At 37.2% G+C, this 26001-nt stretch overlaps 1 protein-coding gene across 5 annotated transcripts in view; it reads right to left on the bottom strand.

Moving 5' to 3' along the window:
• LOC120541024 (myoferlin-like) overlaps nt 1–26001 on the bottom strand; it is a 152689-nt gene that overhangs the window by 86559 nt on the left and 40129 nt on the right. For all 5 annotated transcript variants that reach the window (XM_039772264.1, XM_039772294.1, XM_039772274.1 and 2 more), the window contains exons 4-5: nt 19398–19506; nt 13956–14043 (exon numbers count right to left, since the gene is read on the bottom strand). In XM_039772264.1, the coding sequence (XP_039628198.1) occupies nt 13956–14043; nt 19398–19506 (197 nt within the window). The remainder of the gene's footprint in view (nt 1–13955; nt 14044–19397; nt 19507–26001) is intronic.

The raw sequence follows: 26001 nt of genomic DNA, 5'->3' as shown, positions 1-26001 counted from the left end.
GATGTATTACACACATCTCCCTTTTATAATTGTCACCATTCTTTCTCCATAATAGCTTTTGAAGGTTTGAGTTTCATTGTTTAATAACTGAAGTTAATCAGAATAATGAAATAGGCAACTATTTGAAATAGTTGGCACACTTTTTAATACTATTGCCTTAAATCTCGAAAAGCTAGGTGTCAAATCAAGACTGGGTTGCTCTCTGTGTGAGGTTTGGGCATGGATATTTTTCTGGGCACTCCGAGTTTCCTCCTAGACCACATTAGTTTTTGTCTTGCACCTCCCATGCTGCCAGGTTAGGCAATGACCTTGTAATGGAATAAGTGGATCATAATCCCATGTGGGTAAGATAAGAAATTACAACAATTAACAAATCATGCATTGTAATGTGGCCTAATGACTCACTATGAAATGACTGCCTTGTCAGAGTAAGGTGGCTAAAAAAAGGAATTGATATTGTGAACTACTATACGTGAAAAGAAAAAAAAACTTGGCCTTTACTTGTAAACTGAGGCCAATTGTTGTAGAACAGTGCCCCTGTTCACCATGTGTGGACTGAGGATTTGCATCGTCTTTTATTTATTACCATAAGCAGAGAGGCTTCACTTTTGTTTCATAGACAGGAATACTGAGCCACACCCTTTCAAGAAATGTGCTCAAGATCTTCTTGTTCTACTGGTTTTTCTTTTTTGCTAAACTTCACATAATAAAAATAAATACCATAACAATTATAACTGAATGCACAAACACAGGTTTATTAATTCAGTTATTTATTACTTATGCTGTGAAATATGGGTTCAAGATGTTCAGGGAAGCATGCAAATGTTAATTTGCAGCCTGGTCTGGTGCCAAAAAGGAAAGAAATGTTTGCATAGTTTGCAGGTAAAGAGCTGGAAAATTTTAGAGATGTGCACAGAAATGCAATAGTTTCTCTGTAGACCTCAGGCTTTTGTTAGTGATTTAATTCTTCCTTTTTTCAAATGTACTGACTAACAAAGTGCATGTGTTGTTGCGCCATTCTGATGTCATTCTCATATGTTTTGATGCAAACCAGAGCTGGATATGGCTGTCTAAATGAAATTCTTGATGAAAAAGCCCAAGGACTGTTTAAGTAAATAAAACAAGGAAAAGACAAGATAACAGATTACGATGCCCAGGCAATGGGTAACAGCTGCACAGTGTACCAGCCAGGCCTACATAAACATAAATGAGCAGGAATGCAGGCAAAAGGCTGGCCATATAGTATGCCTTACAACTGTAAATGCTTGGCAACATTTGTCAGTTTTTATTTTAAAAAGTGCCATATTTTATCTAAACAAACACTAAATAAATTTATTTCCTCACTACATATCACTTCACTACTCACAGTAGTCTATAGAATATTTAGATGTTTAAGTTGCTTTTTTTCCCATTTAACCTCCTTGGTGTTAACCCCGAAAGTGAGTCAGGCTCTGAATTTTATATTTTATTTTAAATAATTTTATTTGGGGTGACGTCTAACGATCTGTTTCACAGTATTAAGCCTAAATAACTCTTGGAAGAGTATTCTTCTGCCATCTGGAAAAAGCATCATCACACTGCAAAAAATCATTGATATTTTTATGCTTTCTGCCACTTTATGATAACTCATCAATATTAATGAGTGAGGTGAAGTCTTCCATCCAAAACACAGTGGCGAATGAAAAGCCATAAAGCCAGTTTTAGAAGAAACTGAAACATTGCTTGAATTGAGCAATAGTAGTGACAATGTGAATTGGTCATCAGATGTTGACATGGACAGTGAAATTGACACCTGTTCAGTAGATCATGACCTGCCAAGTTTCAGTGATGTTCATGTTTGGTTTTGGCTAAATACTATTGCTGACAATACTGCACCTCATTGTTGCCCATTTACAACCAACTCCAGTATAAAGATGTCTGTTGATCATGTTATCTGGACTGTTTATGATTTGTTGATGATAGTCTGGTGGATAAAGAAGTTGTTGAAATGAACGGTTATCCTTACCAGTGTCAGAAAAATCACAGTAAACTATCTGCTAGTCACTGCAGACAACATGTGCGTGTTTTTCTGTCTCCTGATACTGCAGGACACAGTGGATATACCAGTCCAGACATGGTACTGGTCCACAAACTGGTTGTTGTAGACAACCTTTTTCGGCAAAGTTATGACTGCCATTTTTCACTCACTGCATTTCACTAATTATGATGACTATGATGAAGCCAATCCCACAGCACCGAAACTGTACAAACTGTGGCATGTGCATCAGGCAACCATCAAAAATATACAGAAGGTGTATGCTCCCGATTGTGAACTAAGCATCACTGAAAAAAATTAAGGGTTACAAGTTAGAGCTGTTGTGGATACAGTACATCACATCCAAACAGGCAGAATTTGATTTTGTGTTCTACCTGCTGTGCGAAACAAGCTCTGGGTATATCTGGAACTTGGTACTCTACACCAGCAGATAACCAAGTAGGTTGGCAAGTACAGTCAATATGGTGTCACTACATCATCTATGTAGTCACTGGTTCAGCAATTTTACTTGACCAAGGGTTACTGTCTAATGATGGGCAGCTTCTATACCTCACCTGGACTGCTTGAGATTTTACTTCAAAGGAAAACTGAACATATTGCACTGGGCGAACAAACCACAGTGATATTCCTGGTGTCTCTAGCTGCATGCAACAGGGTGGTGCAGTAGTTGCATAGCAAGTGGAAAAATTATTGTAATTAAGTGGCAGAACAAGAAAGACGTATGCCTCCTATGCACAGTTCACAATGCAGCAACTTTCAATGTTTGTGTCAAGGGAAATGTAGATGTCACTATGCCTTGTGCTGTGGTCGTTGACAATAAAACAATGGGCGCGTCGATCGTGTAGGTCAGGCACTGACGTTCTACCCTGTCATGCATAGGGAACAGTAAAATAGTACAAAAAAATATTTTAACATCTGCTGAAATAGTGCTGCTTATGTACATTGGTGACTGTTTCAGAACATCATACAGAGGAAATATACTAAATCTGCATCAGTACAGCAGTGGACACTTCACATACATTTCCTATTGGATTTATATTGACATTTCGGAATTATCTTTATTCTGTTACATATATTGTTGTTGTTCAAAAAATTGCAATGTTTTTGGCTAATTTTTCTGGAGGTAAGCATAATGTTAAAAGGAGGTTAAACAAATAGGGCAATATTTTATTTTGGCCAACAATGCAAATTTCATTTAAACAAATATCTCACAGCAAAAGGGTAGCCTATAAATACTAAATAATATGAAAATACGTTGAAAATGCTTGAAAAAAATAATATTAAATAGTATGTCCCAGATGGGGAAAGTAAAGTTGACACTGAAGAAGTACCGCAAAGGGACAAAAGCCATCGGGTGATTGTGTTTTAAGTGCATCCACAACCTGATTGTAGTTACATTTTCTGCCTTTCTTTTATCATTTGATATGAAAACTAATTGAACCCAAACTACAGAAGTTATGTTGCCCTTTAAAATAACATCCATTTTTAATGTCATTTCTTTTCATTATTCTCCCTAATGTCACTAATGGTGCAGCATATTTTTTCCCTCCCAAGATAGCCCCAAAATCAGTAGCTTTGACTAATGGCAGTTACTGTCCTGTCAATGCTTAGTAGAATGGCATCCAATGAAATTGATATTCAGAGCTTTGGACACACTGTTGAGCGTAAGTGTTGCAGTATTCCATACACATGTATTCTTTAAACCACTGTTTCTTAACATTAATATTGTACAGCAGAGTGGTCTGATTAATTATTAAAAAAAAAGCACAAGTCAGGTTTTACACCAACATGTGACATGCAACCACAGAGGCCTTCTCCCTATAACTCTGAATTCAGTTGCTTGGATGAACATTTAGCGCAAAAATATTACTCTTCTATATCAATTATCCTTAGTCTCAATATAATATAAAAGTGAGAAAATGTATCTTCATTTTGAATGCTTCACCCTGTTAGTGCTTTTAACTAATCACATTTCTCGCCCACTAAGAATTTCTACTAACCAAAGGAAGTATATCAGTTCCCCTTCCATTACCAACAGGAAAGCTTCCCATTTCAGGCTTGAGGTGTGTGTGACGAAATGCACAGCAGTACTACACAAGTTGGCTTGACTGCTCTCAATTTTTCAAAAGTATTTAGATGAAGTACCCAGTGATTCCTTACTACTGTACATCTATTCATTCACTTATCCATTTTCTGTTCTCATTTTGTTCCACTCAGAACCACAGGTTACTGGTGCCTTCCATTCAACTTATTTAGTCATGAATCAAGAAGAATCCATGAATGGAGCACCGGTTTACATCAGGCCCACTGACGCCCACCTAATGCACCTTTAAGATGTGGGCTTAAACCAAAATAGCTCACAGATATGGAGAGATCATGCAAAGGCAGTGACTATGACAGGATTTGAACCCTGTTTCTTAGATCTGAGAGGAAGCAGTTACTGCATACTTGAGCCCTGTCTCCTGGATCTGACAGGAAGCAGTTATCCACAGTAATCTAAACACAGCCAACTCCTGAAATCACATCTTATTTACTCACACACAAAGTTATACAGAAGAGTAGCAATTGAAATTAAAAAATGAAAATGTCTCTAGCTTCCTCCTTTGTCACACCATATTAAGTGAGGGTGCTCACCAGTGTGAAACAGTGGAAAGGCAGCAATTCTAACTTTGGTCATCTCCAATTTCTATCCATCATGACAAGCCTTACTTTCCACTTAAATCTAAACTGGGTGTCTTTCCTGATTTTTGTTTCTTTATAGCATCATCTTGTCTGTCACAATTCTAGGACACATAACAGTAATTATCATGAAAAGCATTCTAATATTGCATGATACAAAGGGTGCTTCTGAAAATATCCATCCATCCATTTACTCAACCAGTTTAATCCAGTTTGGCACTCTGTGGAGCCACAGCCTATTTAAGTAGCATGGGTCCAGGACACAGTACACCCACACTCACTCATACAGGGCCAGTACTATGTTTAAGGAGGGAAAAATATATGCAAACTCCAAAGAGACATTGACTGGATCAGAACTTAAACTCTGGCTCTTAGAGCTGTGAGGCAGCAGCACTGATCACTTCAGCACTTCATGCCACATAACTGAGATACATAGTACACATGCAGTCTTTTTTTGAGGTTGCTGCCAATTGTATATAGACTAGCAGAATACCCGCGCTTCGCAGCGGAGAAGTAGTGTGTTAAAGAAGTTATGAAAAAGAAAAGCAACCATTTTAAAAATAACGTAAGATGATTGTTAATGTAATTGTTTTGTCATTGATATGAGTGTTGTTGTCATATCTATCTATTTATATATATATATATATATATATATATATATATATATATATATATATATATATATATATAAAAATAGCTGCATTGGCAGCGAGAAGTAAAAAGAAAAGGAAACATTTTAATAATAACGTAACATGATTGACAATGTAATTGTTTTGTAATTGTCATGAGTGTTGCTGGCATATATATATATATATATATATATATATATATATATATATATATATATATATATATATATATATATATATACACACACACAGACACATATATAAACATATATATACATATAAACATATATATATATATATATACACATATATATACAGTTATATATATATACATATACACACATACATATATATACACATACACATATATACATACTGTATATACAACATATACATATCTACATATATACTGTATATACACATATATATACAAATCTACATATATATATCTACATATATATATTAGGGGTGGGACTCGATTAAAAAAATTAATCCAATTAATTAGAGGCTGTGTAAGAATTAATCTTGATTAATCGTATGTAATCGACACGTAAATTTGCCCCAAATCGCAAATGTTTTTTTTTTATTTAAAACGGTTTTAGTGGGCGACAGAATCAAATAATAGACATGGACATGAATATTGTAAACTGAAGCTGTTTTAATTTCTGAAAAAAGCTTTTAAACTGCATTTGAATTCAAAACAGAAACAAAAATATCATCCCTGGTTAAAATTGGGCAGACTTAAAAATAAAGTGGTAGTTTAAGTACTTTAAGTACATTTTCAGAATAGTATTGTCTTTAAATAATAATAACCAAAATTTCAACATAAAGTGCAGTTTTTCTTCTTAAAAAAATAAGTCAGAAACATAAAAGGTAATTTGACCAGCTTACTCTTTAAACTCTGAGTAACATTAGCCAAAATTATTTTGTACATTAGGCTAAAACAGTGTGATCATTGAACATTTTGTAATTAGATGTATTTAGAATTACTAACGGTCACGGAAGTCCAATGATCCCCAGTAAGAGCCACAAAGTCCGCTTTCTGTAATGCATCTAATTTTGCTTGCTTTTCAGTGTGCACAAAACCATGCTTTTATCAAGGCTTCGGGTAGTCGAAATGATCAGTCGTAGGAACGCGCTTTATTCCGACTCTAACATTTTTGTAGCTGTGATGTGTGCATCAGTGTAATGGATGTACCAGGAAATCATGCATTGACAAAAGTTCCCGTTTGCTTGGAATTGAAAGTGTGATTAAATGCGTTATTTTTTAACGCGTTATGGAGTACATGCATCGAAGCTTCTCAACTGTGCTTGTGCTAAGAAAGGGAAAATTTTAAAAATAACGTAACATGATTCTGCGTTAACCTAATATTTTTCATACGTCCCAAACCAAGGAGATGGGAAGGTAAAATGAATCGGTAGCGCGCACATAGTCAGTACATCCCTCTCGAATCGAACCTCGAATGTCGGCGTTAGAGGCTTAAGACTCTACAATTGCGCCACCGCTTGTCTATGCTAAAGTATGTATTGTAGATCGGGCTATAGATATACATTTATATATATACCCGTGTATCGCAGTGGAGAAGTAGAAGTTATGAAAAAGAAAAGGGAACATTTTAAAAATAACGTAACATGATTGTCAATATACAGTAATTGTTTTGTGAGTGTTATTGAATGTTGCTGTCATCAAGGATTTGATTATCATTATTTCTTTCAATCAGGCTCGTATTTGTACGATGTGTTCAAGTTACATTCCGTGTTTGTCAATCGTTGTAAAGATAAGAGGTTTCATTCATCGATTAGTTCCTTACTGCATCAATAAACAGCTCGTCTTCCTTTTTATCTGAGACCTGACACACTGCATGCACGGGTTTTTTACACTGTCTTCCTTTAGCGGGACATTGACTTTTTCCACCGTGTGCTTTGTTTCCACAGTAGCTGCATTTATGAATATGCTTATCAGACGCTTCATATTTTTTGCTGCCTTTTCAATTGTGTAATTCGGTTTTGTTCAGCTCTTTGGAACTGTTGCTTTTTATCTGTGCACTGCATCAGTTCACGTGAGCCACTCGGTGTACTTGCATCGAAGGTTCCCAGCTGTGCTGGTGCCATCTCGTGCTATGTCCATGGCTGTATTTAATGTTACCTTAGTCCTGGCACTTAAAACTTTCTCTGGCAGTTTCGCTGAGTTTGTGTCAAACACCACCCTGACCATCTCATCTTCCTCTCCATAAGCACAGTCCTTCACCCGTGAATATTTACCCGTGGCAGTTTGCTATTGGATTGCCGCTGACGGATGGCCTTATATGGGCAGGCACTAAATTACAAACGCCAGTGGAAGCCTGTCTATGAACTTAATTTAAAGTGTAGGTTTACATCGTGCTTTGTTTCCGAAGTAGCAGAACTCGCTTCTTATTGTTTCGCTGCCTTCTCAATTATATAATGCATGTTTTCTTGAGCGCTTTTTTGAGGTCTTCCTGGTTTTCTATGTACTGCGTGATTACGTGGGAGGCGTGATGATGTCACACGAAACTCCGCCCCCACGGCGTTGAAGCTCATCTCCATTACAGTAAATGGAGAAAAACTGCTTCCAGTTATGACCATTACGCGTAGAATTTCGATATAAAACCTGTCCAACTTTTGTAAGGAAGCTGTAAGGAATCAACCTGCCAAATTTCAGCCTTCCACCCACACGGGAAGTTGGAGAATTAGTGATGAGTCAGTGAGTGAGTGAGTGAGTGAGTGAGTGAGTGAGGGCTTTGCCTTTTATTAGTATAGATGAACAGTAGAACCTCAACAAGTAGGTAAATATACAACAATACACAGCACCCTAGGAAGTAGAGGGAAAATCAAAATGGCTGGCAGGAACAGGTACATCATATTAGTTCAATAACAAAGGCACCATTATGGGGCACTATGCTCTATAGCTGGGGTAGTCAATTATGATTTAAGGAGGTCCAGATAGAGAAAATTTCCTCACGTACAAGTCCGCAGCATTATCATGTTTAAGTTGCATTATAATTTTTACAAAACAATTAATTTATATATTTTGAGTAGCATTGCCATTGTATCAACAACTGCACTTTGTGAAGTCAATGACTTAAATCAAATGAAGAAAGTTCAATGCCATTTCAACAATATTTATTTTCAGTGCAACTTTGGAGGGCTACATACAATAAAATAATAAAAAAATAAATAACAGTAAAAGTAAGTAAAGGCAAGGTAACTTTGACATTCAACTGAGAATTATAAAGAACTACTTTCAAAATAATAACAACAACAGGTTTTAACGTTTCAACAAAAAAAAAAAAAAAAGGTTTGGCCTCATATAAAAATAAAATATAAAAGAGTTTTTAATATGTGCACAATTGAACAAGCATAACCAGTTTCACAGTAAATTTGATCATCTTTAAATAACTGAACGTATCTTCTCCTCCTTCTTTCCCTCATATCCCACTGCCTACTTTCTCTTGCTCAGTGAGAGAAATGAGCTCTTGCTTGGTCTGCCAGGATTTTAAATCTGGCCTGGAATGGTGTCAGTGCCATCCTCATGTATGTGTGAAGATTGTCTTCACTGAATGTTTTTTTGTGATGTCCCAAAATCCACGCATCTCTGAGGGAAGACTCGTTAACGAGTTGTTGGCCAGTAAATGAATGTGTTAAAATCCTTGTTGACCGATCGTTAGATGGCTTTAAGATCACTTATTTTCTGTAGCCTAACTGGCGAATTAAGTGGGTAACTTTTCTCAAATGTAAATTTTGTGCTTAGTTTCGTAGTGGTGTTTCACATTCCCGCTTTTAACCACTGCCACCATCTCAGAGCAGATGAGACATAGTGGTTTCAAGCTTCCTACGGGAAGTATGAACATAAACACCTTGGTCCATTCCGGAATAAAAGCCCGGTTTTCAGTGTCAATCTTCCTCTGTTTAGCAAAAGCCAGGGCACATTGACTATGTCGTCACTTTTCTCTCTCTTGTCTTCTCACTCCTGTATATTTTTCTCTCCATGTCAATGCCGCTGCCACAAGAGTGCCAACTGTTTTCACTCAGAATGCAGGTTTCCACTCCTCTATTCAGTGAAGGCCCGCCCTACTCTGCCTGTGATTGGCTGACATTCTTTCCTTTACTTTGACCAATATCAGGCTTCATGCTTAAAACCAACCTACTGGAACCCACGAGAAGGCAACAAGTACTGGCCAATCAGAGACACGTAGGAGGTCTCTTTCACTGAGTAGCAGTGTAGAAACACTGTCAGAAAAGAGTCGCCGGTAAAAATGTAATCTCCGCCAAAACTAAATAAAACTCAATGATATGTCTGGGTTCAGACCCGGACCGCAGTCTGCCTATTAGTGACCTGTGCTCTATAATTAGGTTAGGTGGCACTGGAGAGCAGTTGGCAGCCACATCTATGCAGGATGGTCGATGAGGAGGTGACAGATGGGACAGGAGGAAAGTAGAACCCCTCCCAAATTCTTGGGCCAGTGACCCATCAGTCTCTTGAGAGATGGACAGCAAATGGTCAGGAAATAATTGGAAAAGGTGGCAACACCTCTGGGCCACTAGAGTTTGAAAGGGGATGGATTGGTCCGTGACACCTTTCTAAGTGTGGTCAGCTCTTGGACTTGAAATTCTACTAAAACCAAGGGTAGTCCAGAGACTCCAAGTGGCACTAGAGCAAAATTATAGCCATCTCTGACCCTAGAAGTTTTCATGTTGTAATTTTTGTTCTTCTTTCATTTAACCTTCTCTTTCATACAATGGCTCTTTCGGCATACCTTGGACTCCTTTGGTTTATTCTGGGTTCAGGGACACCATGACAAAGTCTTCATTATTTACCCTGCCTATTCTAATACATACGTGAGTTTGGGGATCTGGAGCATATCCCAGAAATGTCAGGTGGTCAAAGCAGAACCAAAACCTAGAAGGTACATCTGCCTGTCACAGAAGGCCATTTCAGTGTAACTACTTGATCTAATCTGTGTGTTTTTGAAATGTGGAATGATTCCAGGAAAACATCCTGGCAGACAGGGAGAGTATGAAAACGCCACACAGACAGTGACCAAACCAGGAATCGAACACAGATCAAGGCAACAGAGATAAACACTGGGGTGTCCAAAGATACCTCAATCATAATGAACCAAGTTTAGATATGCCTTAAAAACGGGCGACTATAGAAGGGTTTAGGGCCTGTGTGATGGCATATTGCCTTCTATTTATCCTTCCAGCTCATATTTCAACCAAACAAGGGTTTCTTTAAGCAAACTGACGACTCTGACTTAGTGCCCACATGCCTCGCTGCAATAAGTAAAAAGAGCACAGTTAGTGATTCAGAAGGGCGTCACCTACACTACATACCACAAAGGAGGAACGCAGCTCCAACAGGAACTTGGGCTGCATCATAGGAAGCACAGTCAGTCACAGGCAGCACTTACTCTACAGCCTCCATGTCAGTCTACCAGCTATGGCTTATAGAATTAAGAAAACTCTTGGAGAAAAACTCACACTGTCAGTTCAGATTACACCACATGACTGTGCAGAGAAAACAACTGCTGTTTCTTTAAGCTACTTATAAAACACATTACACTCCAGCTATGGGACAACTTTATTCCCTGAAATATTTGACTTGTATCCTCTTCTAAAAAAGCCTAATCTGAAAGCAATTGATCTCAGCTGCTAATTTTAGATTCTTCAAAATTACATAACCTACGACCTTTTCTACCGCAGATGTTGGAAATGATTGTTAACAGCTGTGCACTTTTAGTACTTCAGAGTTTTACACTCCACGTGTGTCTATTTTGGTTAAGGGTTCAAACCACCCACTAAACTCACATACAGATAAAGTATCAAGAGATATTCAGCAGAACTGCTATATACTGACCTGCATGCAAATTACAAAAATAAATACAATAATATGTGGAGTAGGGCACCTTGTAATGGTGTACACTATTTACCTAGATAGACAGATAGACAGACAGACAAGACAAAGAGAATAATGACACTACTGTAATTTTACCTGACAGAAATTTCAGAAAATTACTTGCATCTCATTAATTGATCATTTTCTTGTGCTGAAGTTCAAATGCAGGTAATTTATAGACTGAGTTAGCATACACATTTTATATGGAAACGGGAAAAATACAATGGAAAAACAAATAGCATCATGACAGCGAATCCTTGCTATCAACTCCAGTGAGAACTTGCACTACTTGGTTTCCTAGCCTACTGTACATAATGTGTATCAGAAAATAAAAAAAGGAATGCAAAATACATAAAAACAAGTGGGTATGAGTAAGCATGTTGCTGTATGTACATTCTTTAAATATCATTAAGTTTTGACAACTGGATTTCTACAAAGTATTTATTTATTGTTTGACTAAAAATACATCAATACAACTCAACTGTTTTTTCTTTCAATTCCAGAAAAATGGATTTTGTATTTTTATTAATAAAAGATTTTACCACAACTAGCATGCTGGCAACTTCCATTGTATAAAGGTAAAACTGCTGGATGTAAAAATTGTATTGGACTTAACATGCCTGAGAAGGATATATTTTTCTTACATTTTCATCGTTTAAAGCTGCAGGAGATAATCCTGACAAACTAAACTCACCCTGGACAGAATGCCAGATTATTGCACAGTATTGTCATGTTCACACACAGAGCTCTGCTGCGATTGTTCTATTTTGTGTAAGTGAAATCACCTCCATTAAAAATGTATATTCATTTATCCTACATACAATATGGTGTGGTAGTCAGCACTTCTTCCTCTTAGCTCCAAGAGACTGTGTCTGAATCCCAGGCACCATCCTAAAAATATGCTTTAAGGAGTGACTTTAACTGGTCCTGCTTGAGTGAGTGGGCTGTGTGTTGGACTGGCATGCAATCCAGGATGAGTACCCTACTTATTGCTAAGATCAGGCAACTTCACACCGGATTGGATTACTTCAGAAGAAATGGTACACCCTGTTTTGGGAATTTTTTTATTACAGTTTTTTTCTCTTTACAAAAAGCAACATAATTCTACCCCATGTGACACTAATTTTAATGCAGATTACCATAACAATATGCCTTTTGTAAGATTAAGACAGACCGAAAGAGGACAGAAGACATGAAAACCTGACTATACTGAATTTTTTCATTGTGTTAAATGATTTTGAGCTATTGTAACTCAGGTGGCATATCCAGATCGATTATGATAAAGTCTGGAACAGGGAACATATAATGGTTCAGATAAGGCACAGAATGATAGCGAGTTGTGTACACAAAAAAGAGTGTTAAAGAGAAGCTCACTATAATCACTGCAGCAACTTTACTACTGTAAAATAAACCAATCAGATACCCTTTCACATCCTTCTAGACTGCCTTTTTTTTTTTTATTTTATTGCAATCCATACAAAGCAATCAAGTTTTTACAAAAAGAAAAATTGAGCTAAGAACAGATCGATCCCCACCCCTGAGAGAGAGAGCAAGCCAAACGGCGTGAAATTTAAGGCTTGTAAACATACCTAAATTAATAAATTCTCTGTGCTTATTAGCTTATTTTAAAATATTACTGATTAGATCCTGCCATGTTTTGAAAAAAGTCTGTACGGACCTTCTAACTGAGTATTTGATTTTTTCCAATTTCAAATAGTATAACACATCAGTTTCCCACTGACTTAAAAGAGGAGAGTTTGCGTTCATCCAGTTTATCAGAATGCGTCTGCGTGCCAAAAGTGTAGTGAATGCAATCACAATTTATTTGTCCTTCTCCACTTTAAACCCATCTGAAAGAACCCCAAACACAGCTGTTAATGGGTTAGGAGGGATTGTGAGTCCAAGGCTGTCTGAAAGGTAATTAAAAATTTTTGCCCAGAATGATGTTAATTTCATGCAGGCTCAGAACATGTGACCCAGTGAGACTGGGACTTGGTTGCAACGTTCGCAGGTTGGATCATGCCCTGGAAACATTTTGGAGAGTTTTAGTCGAGACAGACGTGCTTGATATATAATTTTAAATTGTATAACTGTATGCTTTGCGCATATGGAGCTCGAGTGAATTCTCTGCATTGCTACTTTCCACTCCTTTTCTGATATATTAATTGAGAGATCTTTTTCCCAGTGTCCTCTTGGATCTTTGAAAGGGAGGGATTGTAAAATGATTTTATATATTGTAGAGATGGAGTCTAATCCTTGAGATTGAGCAATATTTTTTCCAGCATGGATGAGGGTGCAAGATGAGGAAAATCTGGAAGGTTCTGTTTGACAAAGTTCCTGATTTGAAGATAGTGAAAGAAATGTGTAGCTGGAATGTTAAATTTGTAATGTAATTGTTCATAGGATGGAAAGAAGTTGTCTATATAAAGATCTCTAAGCAAGTTAACAAGACTGCCTTTGAGTTGAGTGTTCTTCATTCAGCCCCTATCTGTTCCTTAAGTGGCTTGGTCTATTACAGCACTATAATTACTATATCAACACGGACATACAGATGACACTCTAGTAAGCAGCGACTGGCACAGTACAGTAGGTTTAAAACCATTCATTAAATACAATATTTCTATTTTAACATAATAGTTGTCGTTCTTCTCTACAGTTCATAAAGCAACAGAACATCTAAAATGTGTAAGCTTACCAGTGGTGCCAGCTGTACCAGCATCTGGAGAATCAGTTGGGTTAGCTGATGCTGGTGCTTCATATCCAATCACTATATTTACGGTTCCCTGGAAAATAAAAAAAAATTTATTCTTTTTTATTCTATTATCAACTCAACATTCTAGATCTCAAGGCAATTCTTCACTAAACATTTCCTTATTTTGCAGAAATTCCTTCATGTTTTTTTTCTGCTTACTCCCTAAACTCTGAAAAATATTTGTCCTCTGTCCTTGACATTTTGTTTCCTCTATCTAATTCTTTGGAAGAGAATTCTGGTTTTCTTTTCTCATTGCTACACAAATTAGTATTTTTCTTTATTAGTTTAATTTTACATGACAGAACATCTCTGAATCCTGGTAACATGCCATTCTCTTCTTCAACAGTAAATGGTTTCTCCACTGAGATGATGAACATTTTGTTCTTATTTAACAATCATCTATTAAATCTTTTCATGTGAGATACTGCAGGTTTCATTACAATTTCAAGTTTTCATTTGATTATTGAATCAATGTCATTAACATTTTTCATTACTTACTTTTCTTACCTTTTGGTGCCTCCCTTATGTATTCCATGGATGGGTTGTAATGGGTTTTAAAATAAGTCTTTGGATATACACTCACCTAAAGGATTATTAGGAACACCTGTTCAATTTCTCATTAATGCAATTATCTAATCAACCAATCACATGGCAGTTGCTTCAATGCATTTAGGGGTGTGGTCCTGGTCAAGACAATCTCCTGAACTCCAAACTGAATGTCAGAATGGGAAAGAAAGGTGATTTAAGCAATTCTGAGCGTGGCATGGTTGTTGGTGCCAGACGGGCCGGTCTGAGTATTTCACAATCTGCTCAGTTACTGGGATTTTCACGCACAACCATTTCTAGGGTTTACAAAGAATGGTGTGAAAAGGGAAAAACATCCAGTATGCGGCAGTCCTGTGGGCGAAAATGCCTTGTTGATGCTAGAGGTCAGAGGAGAATGGGCCGACTGATTCAAGCTGATAGAAGAGCAACTTTGACTGAAATAACCACTCGTTACAACCGAGGTATGCAGCAAAGCATTTGTGAAGCCACAACACGCACAACCTTGAGGCGGATGGGCTACAACAGCAGAAGACCCCACCGGGTACCACTCATCTCCACTACAAATAGGAAAAAGAGGCTACAATTTGCACGAGCTCACCAACATTGGAAAGTTGAAGGCTGGAAAAATGTAGCCTGGTCTGATGAGTCTCAATTTCTGTTGAGACATTCAAATGGTAGAGTCAGAATTTGGCGTAAACAGAATGAGAACATGGATCCATCATGCCTTGTTACCACTGTGCAGGCTGGTGGTGGTGGTGTAATGGTGTGGGGGATGTTTTCTTGGCACACTTTAGGCCCCTTAGTGCCAATTGGGCATTGTTTAAATGCCACGGGCTACCTGAGCATTGTTTCTGACCATGTCCATCCCTTCATGACCACCATGTACCCATCCTCTGATGGCTACTTCCAGCAGGATAATGCACCATGTCACAAAGCTCGAATCATTTCAAATTGGTTTCTTGAACATGACAATAAGTTCACTGTACTAAAATGGCCCCCACAGTCACCAGATCTCAACCCAATAGAGCATCTTTGGGATGTGGTGGAACAGGAGCTTTGTGCCCTGAATGTGCATCCCACAAATCTCCATCAACTGCAAGATGCTATCCTATCAATATGGACCAACATTTCTAAAGAATGCTTTCAGCACCTTGTTGAATCAATGACACGTAGAATTAAGGCAGTTCTGAAGGTGAAAGGGGGTCAAACACCATATTAGTATGGTGTTCCTAATAATCCTTTAGGTGAGTGTATTTGTGCTACTTTCTGTTACTTTATCATTATCATAAAAAATGAAAATGCTGAATATTTAGTTAGAATTTCATATGAAGCACTTTAATGCAGTATCTGCCCAAAAGACATTGCAAAATGCACACTATTCTCAGCAGAAATTATCAACATTTATAATGATAAATTAAGTAAAAAATTACACCGGAAATTTGTTTTTTTCAAAAGTTTTGCTTCCCTGAAAAATTTTTGGTGATCATCATAGACATAATAAAGCTGAACACAAATGTAAGTTAACAATTCAGAGAAACATGAAATTAATTTTTTAATTACACAAAGCATTACTTCAATTGAGCTAAGAACATTTTGCTGCTGAATTTCATTTGTACTCAGCATCTGAAGATTCTCATTTCAGTGTCCAACAATAATCAGGGATTTGCCTGTATACTGTTTTTCTATTGCGTGAATGTCCTGGTGAAACCTTTTACAATGCTAGTCAGTGACTACACCATGATTACAGGGAAGAAATCCAAGTATAAATTCAGAAAGTCTTTTAACCGCCTGTTGCATTTCATAGTTTTGTATGCTTGAAGCATGTTGTCAGTCAGCTGGATGTAGTTTGGGGCTCTGTAGTTGCCAAGAAAATTCTCTTCATGCCTTCCATGTCCAAGCTGCTTGTCATTTATATGTCTGATTTGTGAACAAACAAAAATATCAAAATCTTTCACCTTTATTGTTAATCAATTTCACAAAATCTTTGATCAACCAGTTTTATATGAAGTCAAAAAAGTCAAAAACATTTTTTGGGTTAAGAAGTTAGCTGTGTGTCATTCTTTTCTGCTCTGGAACCAAATGATGCAGTCAATTCTTTTTAATGTAAGGAGACTCTGTTGCATGACTCTCCTACTAAAATGACACAAAAGTACTTGGTGTATTCAAGCTGCATTTCAAGTAGCAGTGCCACTACTTTACATTATCACTTAGGTTCCAGTTGTAGATGTTAGTTATACTGAATGTATGCTTATAATATTAGAGGACATCACAAAAATAAGTGATTGCAATAAAATGTTATGTGATTAGAAAGTTTAAAGATGATTTTTGTAATCAGCAGATCAAACTCCATAAGATACACCCCAACATTTTCAGGAAATGTTTCTTGTCCAGTGTTATTAAACTGTTCAGAAAATTACATTAATTTTGGCAGTTTCTTGTTAATTTATCTGAAATTATATGGGAAACACACATAATAATTTGAACATAATCCCAAACATAAGTGGCCAAAACTCAGCTCTCACACAAATATCTGGGGATCTCAGTCTCAGAGTAAATGCTTTGAACATCTATTGATGTAACCTACAGATAATGCTTAAGGCATAGCTCCGTGGGGGCAGGCCCAGGGTAGTCCCAGGATACACTGGAGGAATTGCATGTTTCAAATGACCAAAGAGTATCTGAGAATTGTCCATGCAGAGATTTAGGCTGTTATTGTGAATTGAGATGTCTAATCTGACCAGATCATTCAGGACAAGAAGGAGGAAAGTAACCAAATACAAAACACTAGAAAGACTGTCAACAATACATCTAAGTCATAGAGTATAAACTGAGGCAAGACTTGATGAAAGAAGTGCGTTGTACATCCACTACAACGGCCATCATATTCATAGTTGCTAATACATGCTTAACTATACATGGTGCTGAAGAGTGGCAACGTTTTAATAAAAAATTCTTTATATACTCAGCAAAAAAAGAAAACGTCCCTTTTTCAGGACTGTGTATTTAACAATAATGTTTTAAAAATCCAAATAACTTTACAGATCTTCATTGTAAAGGGTTTAAACAATGTTTTCCATGCATGTTCAATTAACCAATCAATTAATCAATTAATTAACATGCACCTGTAGAATGGTCGTTCAGACCTTAACAGCTTACAGAAAGTAGGCATTTAAGGTCACAGTTCTAAAAACGCAGGACACTAAAGAGACTTGTCTACCGACTGTGAAAAACACCCAAAGAAAGATGCCCAGGGTCCCTGCTCATCTGCGTGAACGTGCATTAGGCATGCTGCAGGGAGGCATGAGGACTGCTGATGTGGCTAGGGCAATAAATTGCCATGTCCGCACTGTGAGATGCCTAAGACAGCACTACAGGGAGACAGGAAGGACAGCTGATCATCCTCGCAGTGGAAGACCACGTGTAACAACACCTGCACAGGATCGGTACATCCGAATATCACACCTGCGTGACAGATACAGGATGGCCACAACAACTGCCCGAGTCACACCAGGAACACACAATCCCTCCATCAGTGCTCAGACTGTCCGCAATAGGCTGAGAGAGGCTGGACTGAGGGCTTGTAGGCCTGTTGTAAGGCAGGTCCTTACCAGACATCACCAGCAACAACGCCGCCTATGGGCACAAACCCACCTTCGCTGGACCAGACAGGAGTGGCAAAAAGTGCTCTTCACTGATGAGTCACGGTTTTCTCTCACCAGGGGTGATGGACGGATTCGTGTTTATCGTCGAAGGAATGAGCGTTACACCGAGGCCTGTACCCTGGAGCGGGATCAATTTGGATCGATGGCTAGTGCCATTCCCCCCTCGAGAGTTGTCCAGAAACTTGCAGGTGCCTTGGTGGAAGAGTGGGGTAACATCTCACAGCAAGAACTGACAAATCTGGTCCAGTCCATGAGGAGGAGATGCACTGCAGTACTTCAAGCAGCTGGTGGCCACACCAGATACTGACTGGTACTTTTGATTTTGAGCCTCCCTTCATTCATGGACACATTGTGAAACATTTTTAGTTTATGTCTTATGGTGTTGACTCTTTTAGTGTTCATACAAATATTTACACATTAAGTTTACTGAAAGTAAAACCAGTTGAAAGTCAGAGGACGTTTCTTTTTTTGCTGAGTATTTTTTATAGCGCTTTTCTCACTACTCAAAGTGCTTTTCATAGTGAGTAGGGAACCACTTCAACCATCACTAATGTAAAGCCATCCACCTGGATGATGTGACTGAAGCCATCTTTGCACTAGAACTCTCATCACACATTAGCTGTTTGGCAATGAAGTGGTGAGGAGAGAGAGAGAGAGATATTGCCAATTAGAAACAGGGAATGATTAGGCAGCCAGGATGACTATGCTCTTTACAAAGGATGCCCAGGTATCTTTTATGACCACAGAGACTGAGGACCTTGGTTTTACATCTCATCTGAAGGACATCACCATTTTTATAGCACAGTGTCCCCCATAACTGCACTGGGGCAACGGGATCCACATTCAGACCACAGGGTAAGCACCCCCTGCTGACCTCACCAATAACTCTTCCAATAGCAACCCAAGTTTTTCCTAGATGGTCTCCCATCCAAGAAATGACTGGGCTAAAAATGCTTAGCTTCAGGTAGATGACCTCTTCTGAAGTGCATGTTGCATGGCTGCCTGCATGCTGGATGGACATACAAGTAAGAATTTTACTGTACTCTGTACATGTGACTATATCAATACTACTACTACTACAACAACAATAATAATAATGGTGACTAGTGGCCTACTGCACACCCAGCCTTAACATAAAACATAACTTAAACATACTTTAAACTTTCAATTGACTTACCCCAGAAGGTTGGCCCTTTTCATTTAAGAGAGGTAAGTTTTTAGCTGGAAGGGACTTGACCTGACCACTTGCCAGATCCTTCAGAGAAACTGTTGCTGAACCAATAAGCCTAAAGTGAAAGAAAAAAAAAAATCATCAAAACAAATGCACTCTTGTGACTTGGGATGACAGAATCAACATGACAATACAAATTTTGATGATCAGAGTTATTGGCCTTTACTAAAAAAAAAAACACTCAGTAAAACTGGATATAGCTTATTTAAGGGTATAAAAAGATTACATTTAGCTTTTTCAAAATCTGGCAAGAATTATCTAATACTGTATTAAGATAAACCAGCTGGACTGTTAAACTTCTTAATGTTTTGACAGAGGGCATCTTTTATATTGGATTTCTTTCTTCACATACAGTAGCTTTATGAATTAGGCAGAAGAAGAAGGACGGTGCTGCTGGCATTAATTTGGTACAGAATATAAATGTATGCGAGGTATTAATGATTAAATTGTCATGTGTCTCATTCATTGCAATCTGACTCACAAAACAATCCTACAAATATTAAAGAAACACATGAACATATACTGTAATCATGTTTCACTTTCCTAATAAATTTCACATTTTATTATTCTTCCATTTTGACTGAAGAGTTCCTTAAGACAAGCAAAAAAGCAACAGAGATTGGCACCTTCTTCGAATGGTCCTTAGAAATGACTCCCAAGTGCAGCAAGGATCAAATTTCCCACAAACGTATACTAACAGCATGAATGGAATCCCCGTTTGCCTAGTCTCTGCAGGCTAGCAGTGGTGCTTCTGATCAACAGAACCATAAAGTCATAGAATGTGTAAAAGAATAATCATTTTAATATGCTGTTTGAACTTTGTTCAAAATTAAATCATTAACAGCCTTTATTATTATTACCTAGAAAAATATGATTACTGGTGCCAAGCTCCAGAAACTCTTTCATTTTGTAAAATACATAATTGAATTTAACTGTATGTCTGTAAAGAGGAGACACACAAAAGCATTTACTCCCTCTGCTAAAGTGTAACATGACACTGCCTCCCTGTTGAGTGTTATTCATCTAGAGTTTTAGCTCCATAGGTCAGTTATTTTAATTTACAAGAGGAATATACAAATGTATCAATCATGGAATGCAATTAAAACATAAAATGAATTAGTCATTTAAAACTAATGCAATAACCAAAGTAAAATATGATTTCATTCTGATTCTAACAGATTACAAACAAATGAAACCCTTACTGGAAAAGTACGCCTTTCGATGCAATGTCGAGTTAAAATGACTAGCTGTAGGCCTGAGTTGTAAATACTTGGAATATTTTGCTTCACACACTTTAAACGTTTAAACAGACCCCGAGCAATGCTTTCCATCAACCAGAAATCAAATACAAAACAACTGCTTTTGAAGACTTAAAGTCTCTGGCCTTTATTTGTCAAAAACCACAATGACCAAATCTAGGGGAGCAAATTTCAGTTTGTTATTTTTTATAACACAAAAAAAAATGTTATACCATTGTTAGAAATACCGAAAAAAGAAAGTTATTGAAGGGCCTGATTTTAAAATTTCAAGTGTGCACTCATTTTGTATTGTTTTTTGTTTTCTGATGGAGACTTCTAAATGGCCTTGATTAATCAGTCATTCATAATTTTATATAAATCCCTTGGTGTCACCACACTGTAAAACTAATGAAAGCTCAGAGAGAAATAATATATAATCATTCAATACATCATTATTAAAAATGAATAATCTGGCAACAGTTTAGTTTATGAGCCATCTCTCATTTACTATTATGTAACAAGACCTTAAACACTTCTTTGGGTCTTCATAACACTTACAAAGCATCAGTAAAGTGTTTCCTCATCTCTGCAATGTGACCTACTAACAAAGCTTCACTTTGGGGTGGTCTGAGGTGGCCTAACTGAGACATATTTCTCTTGATAATACATATTTAGTATATGATCTGTTAATCCTTCATATTAACAAGTCAATTTACCATCATGTCAATACACCACGCTGCACAGAGATGAATAACTTATCTACTGATCTTTTATAAGTGTTATGAATACCAAAAGAATCCTTTGTTAAGGTCTATTTACATAAGAGTAAATCAATAATAGATGTATTTTTGCAGTGCCTCAACTAAAGTGTTATCATTAATAACCTTAACTGATTGAAGTACACATTTTTAATGAAAATATCAGCAGCATGAGTGCACAGTGTCTTAGATGTATTACAATATATTGAAATGAATGGAAGAATAAACAGTAAAATGCCTAATTCAAATGTGAACCTTATCAGAACTGCTTGGAGGGTTTTGAGGAAAATATTACAAATATTACAGAGCTAAATGTGCATATGGTGAAAGCCAAACAACAAGTTTATGGAATAGTGATGGACCAAGGAGGGATCTTAGGTGTCTCTGACAGGTGATAATAACAGGGCTGTAGGAAAGTGAACAGGTGAATATAAACAAAATATAAATGGATACTCTACTGGAAGGCAGTGCATCTGAGTCAGTTCAGGGATGAGGTGTTCATGATGGTTTACCCATTTCTAAATTACGACAGTAATATTATGAACTTGTTAATAATTAAAGATCCATGAGATAAAAACCTATGAAAAATGAACTGTAATAATCCAATCCAGACGTGAAAGGTGACAAAGTATTGTTGTGCAAGAGGAAGAAGCAAAGGATTGTACAAACCCAAATTAACAAAATGTTAACTTAGAATATCAGGGTAAGCTAATCCTTGGATGCTGTGCAGATTTATTAGGAAGTTACAAAATATATTATTGGGTGTTTCTCATTTTACAATTACACCCATGGTCCACTTAAAAGTAAGAACATAATAAAAAAGAAACGTGGAATGGAGCAAAAGGCATAAGCCATACTACAACCCAGGGACATAGTTTTAAAATATCTGCAGAAATGTTACAGATTGTAAATCACATTTCATGTAGCTATGGTGCAATTCCTACGCCACACTGCTTTACATACAACCTCGTGACTCATGCTGCTGTTCTCCTCACCATGGCAAGTTGACAGAGTAGCACTCTTCCAGGTGTTTCAGTTTCTTCAGTGGTATGTGCGGGCATTGGGGGATTGGGTGGGGGTTCTCTTTGTACATATATAAGCTAAAAGACAGGGAGATTTAGGGATGGGAACCTTGTAGGTCCCACTTGCTAAAATTCACAGGAGATAGTTGCTGGTTCACACAAGTGGCATTATAGTAGCAAGAGGTTGTACTGAAAGAAAAAGTGAATATACTCTAAAAAGTAAAAAGTACAAATGCCGGTACTGCATACTGAGGAGTACCAACAGATTTCAAACAATGCCAGTACTCAGGAAAAACTGCTACTCCAAACAACAAAACACAGAAGTGACACTACCAGTGATTACGAGCCCACTTTAGGCACTGATACTGCTACATAAAGATGCCAGAGCGCAGAATGGAATGGAATGGAAATGGAGAAGGTCACTTGTGCAAGTGAATAAAGAACCAGGAGATGTAAACGTTATCCAAAGAAACATGCTAAGGGTTAAAACCAGGTGATCAATAAATTTAAAACTCCAAGCAAAACTAAATAATTGTCAAAAAGTCAGGAATAAGATTCATAGTCAGAAAACTAAAACAAAAAGCACACGAGAAAGTTATGGAGAATATTCAGAATCTTGGAGAACCAGGAAGTGCAGGACATTGACATTTGTTGTTCCTACAGTGACATTACAGTACACATTTTCAAATCATTCAGTCAGGGAAATGTGGTGGCAACCATAACTAAATGGTCCCTAAAATGGCAGCACCCATATAAAACAAAATGTTGACGCCAGAAAACAAAAACAAGAAATATAAAATGAACTACTGTATATTAAAACAAAGTGAAACAAATGACAGATTCTACATTATTCAAAACCCCAAATGAGGACAAAAATATAGAAATAGGCAAGAAAAAAGGATGTTAAAAAATAAATAATAATAAACAGATGCTAACAAAATTTACTGAAAAAGTGTATATAAGAAGTGGGGAACTCTGGGTAGCTAATAATGTCAAGAGTGAATTCATTACCTGATTATAAAATGGGATCTTGCTGTCCACAAAAAATCGAGACAGAGTAGATTTCAGAATTCAGACTCTAATCTTTATACATAAAATTATTATAAATTCTACTGAGGTTAGACTGTGTATTTGATCTGTTAAAAAGCAAAATACCTGATCAATGTACCTTCAAAATGCACCCCCCTGTGACCCCTTCTAAAGAGTTACAAATATCGGTGCATTATTAGTGATAAGGAAAATATGTTACTAATAACACTCTGCCCTCTGGTTCTCAAAGAAAGATGCTCCCATCATTAAACTCAGCACCACTGGTCACTTGGTCGGGGTTGCTGCAATGCCTTTCACTGCCATGTGATTATGCCACAATGCTGTCAAAAACATGCTGTGTGTTTGTGCAGCCATTCTTTTCTTTTCAACCATGCAGTGATGCCGCTCATCGTGCAAAAAAACCCAAAGCCTAATAACACGGAGGAGAAAGCCCACATCTCCAATTCTTTGATAATGTATGACTTTCTATTATGGAAACAATTAGTCAGACCAGTGTAATGTGCTTCACTTTCACTGTTCTTTTCCTGTCAGCAATGCCACAAGGTCATACTACTGTTATTTTCCTGTCATCTACATATTGCCACTTCCTGAGGCTGCAGTAGGCAGCACAACTAATTCATGTGTTGTGTTATATGTATCATGGCATAAGCTCCCAATTCAGATCAAAAATATAACCCAACACCCCATCTTTGAAGTGTGAGGTGAAATGTAGACTACATGGTAGGTATGGTGATATTATACAATTTCCATACAGATAATGATCAGGACAGCACATTCTGTTGAGTGTTGGTCCCAGCCCATCTTCTCACATTGCTAGGACAGGCTCCATACACTGAACTGAATTCAGGAGGCTTCACAATGTAAGGACAGATAAGAATCACATTTAAAGACATCTAAAATATTGAAGCCATTTTTCAACTTAATCTTCTGACATTTTTCTTAAAACAAATGACAGCTTGATTCAGCTCTTATCAGGTAGTAGGGAAATCACAACTTTCTTTTGAGAAAAAAATAAATGGAAGTGCATTACTGTCGCTGCTTAACAGTAATTGATTAGATTGATTTTATTCTTTCATCGTTCTGCTCCCACGTAACCAACTTACTAAACAGTACATCTTAGTTTTTATCATAGTAGTCATTCAAACAGTCATTTGATTGTTGAACAGGAAACCCATCAATGCATTTTGTTTTGTCCCTTGCCAGGACAGGCTTCTTCTACTCACAACCCTCAAATCGATAAGACAAATTTGACAAGCATCCTTTAAAGTAGACTCTAAATCATGTTTCATTCTGTTGGCTTTTCATCAAGAACCAGCAAAAAAAATAATTGAACAAAATGTTAACTTAGGGTATCAGGTTCAGCTAATCCTTGGAAGCTTTGCAGATTTATTAGGAAGTTACAACATACTTTATTGGATGTTTCTCATTTTTCAAGGTGAGTTACTCTAAATTAAACCCATGGTCCGCTTAAAAGTAAGAGCAGATTAAAAAAGAAAAGTGTTGTGGAGCAAAAGAAATAAGCCCTTTGACAGAGTTTTAAAATTCCTGCATAAAAGTTAGTGTTTATAAATCACATTTCATGTAAGCTGTGGAGCGATTCCTATGCCACACTGATTCACAAGCACTTTGTGGCCCAGGCCGCTGTTTTACTGAGGATCTCAAATTGAAAAGCAGATTAATGAAATGGAAGGCTGGCAGGACACCACATGGTTGAACATTATATTTTCGAAAGTACCACCTATTGGAGAAGTAACATGTTCATAGTTTTAGACAGTAATTAATGACTTCCACAAAACATGATAGCAAGCAGGTCATTTTGGCAATTTGCGGATAAATAATGCAGCTGTGAGGTTGCTTTTAGTGTTCCAAAGACTAAGCAAACTTCACAGGTGAGCATTATATATTTGGTTCACTAAAGGACCCGCAAGAGAGACAGAGAGAGACGGAGTTCTTCTACTCCAGCATACTTCAATATCCAGAAAACTCAGCTTTAGCCATTATTTTTTTCTTTTCTAATTTTGGTTTTCGTTGCCAATATTAAAAGGGGTTTACCGGGCTACTATCCCATCCCTTGAACCCATGTCTGTCCTATTATAAGACAGTAAATACTGAGTATTACAGAGGCACACTTAGGGATCTCATATTCACTTTCATTTATTTCAAGATCACTAAAGTTGCTTTTATTTTTTACTTTTACGTTCACAAAGACCATGTCATTTACCTTCCACAATTTCAAGCAGCCGGAAAAGTGAACATGTGTAACCGATATGTGTGTACTGCTCGTGCTTCTACAAGCAGCATCAGGCATAAACCTTTCGCTTGTATGGCTCCACTGACATTTAACCAACCTGTAATGGGGAACTACTTTGCCTTCAGGAGTGGCTATTAGTAAATGAGAAAATCTGCAAAATACACATGCAATAAGTATTCTCTCTCAAGGTAAATTTTGAACAGTAAACTAAAATTGCAGAGAATGTTTCTC

Source organism: Polypterus senegalus, chromosome 1 (assembly GCF_016835505.1).
Source record: "Polypterus senegalus isolate Bchr_013 chromosome 1, ASM1683550v1, whole genome shotgun sequence".
Lineage (NCBI taxonomy): Eukaryota > Metazoa > Chordata > Cladistia > Polypteriformes > Polypteridae > Polypterus > Polypterus senegalus.
The sequence above is the reverse complement of the archived record's forward strand: the minus strand, read 5'-3'. Positions and strand labels throughout refer to the sequence as shown.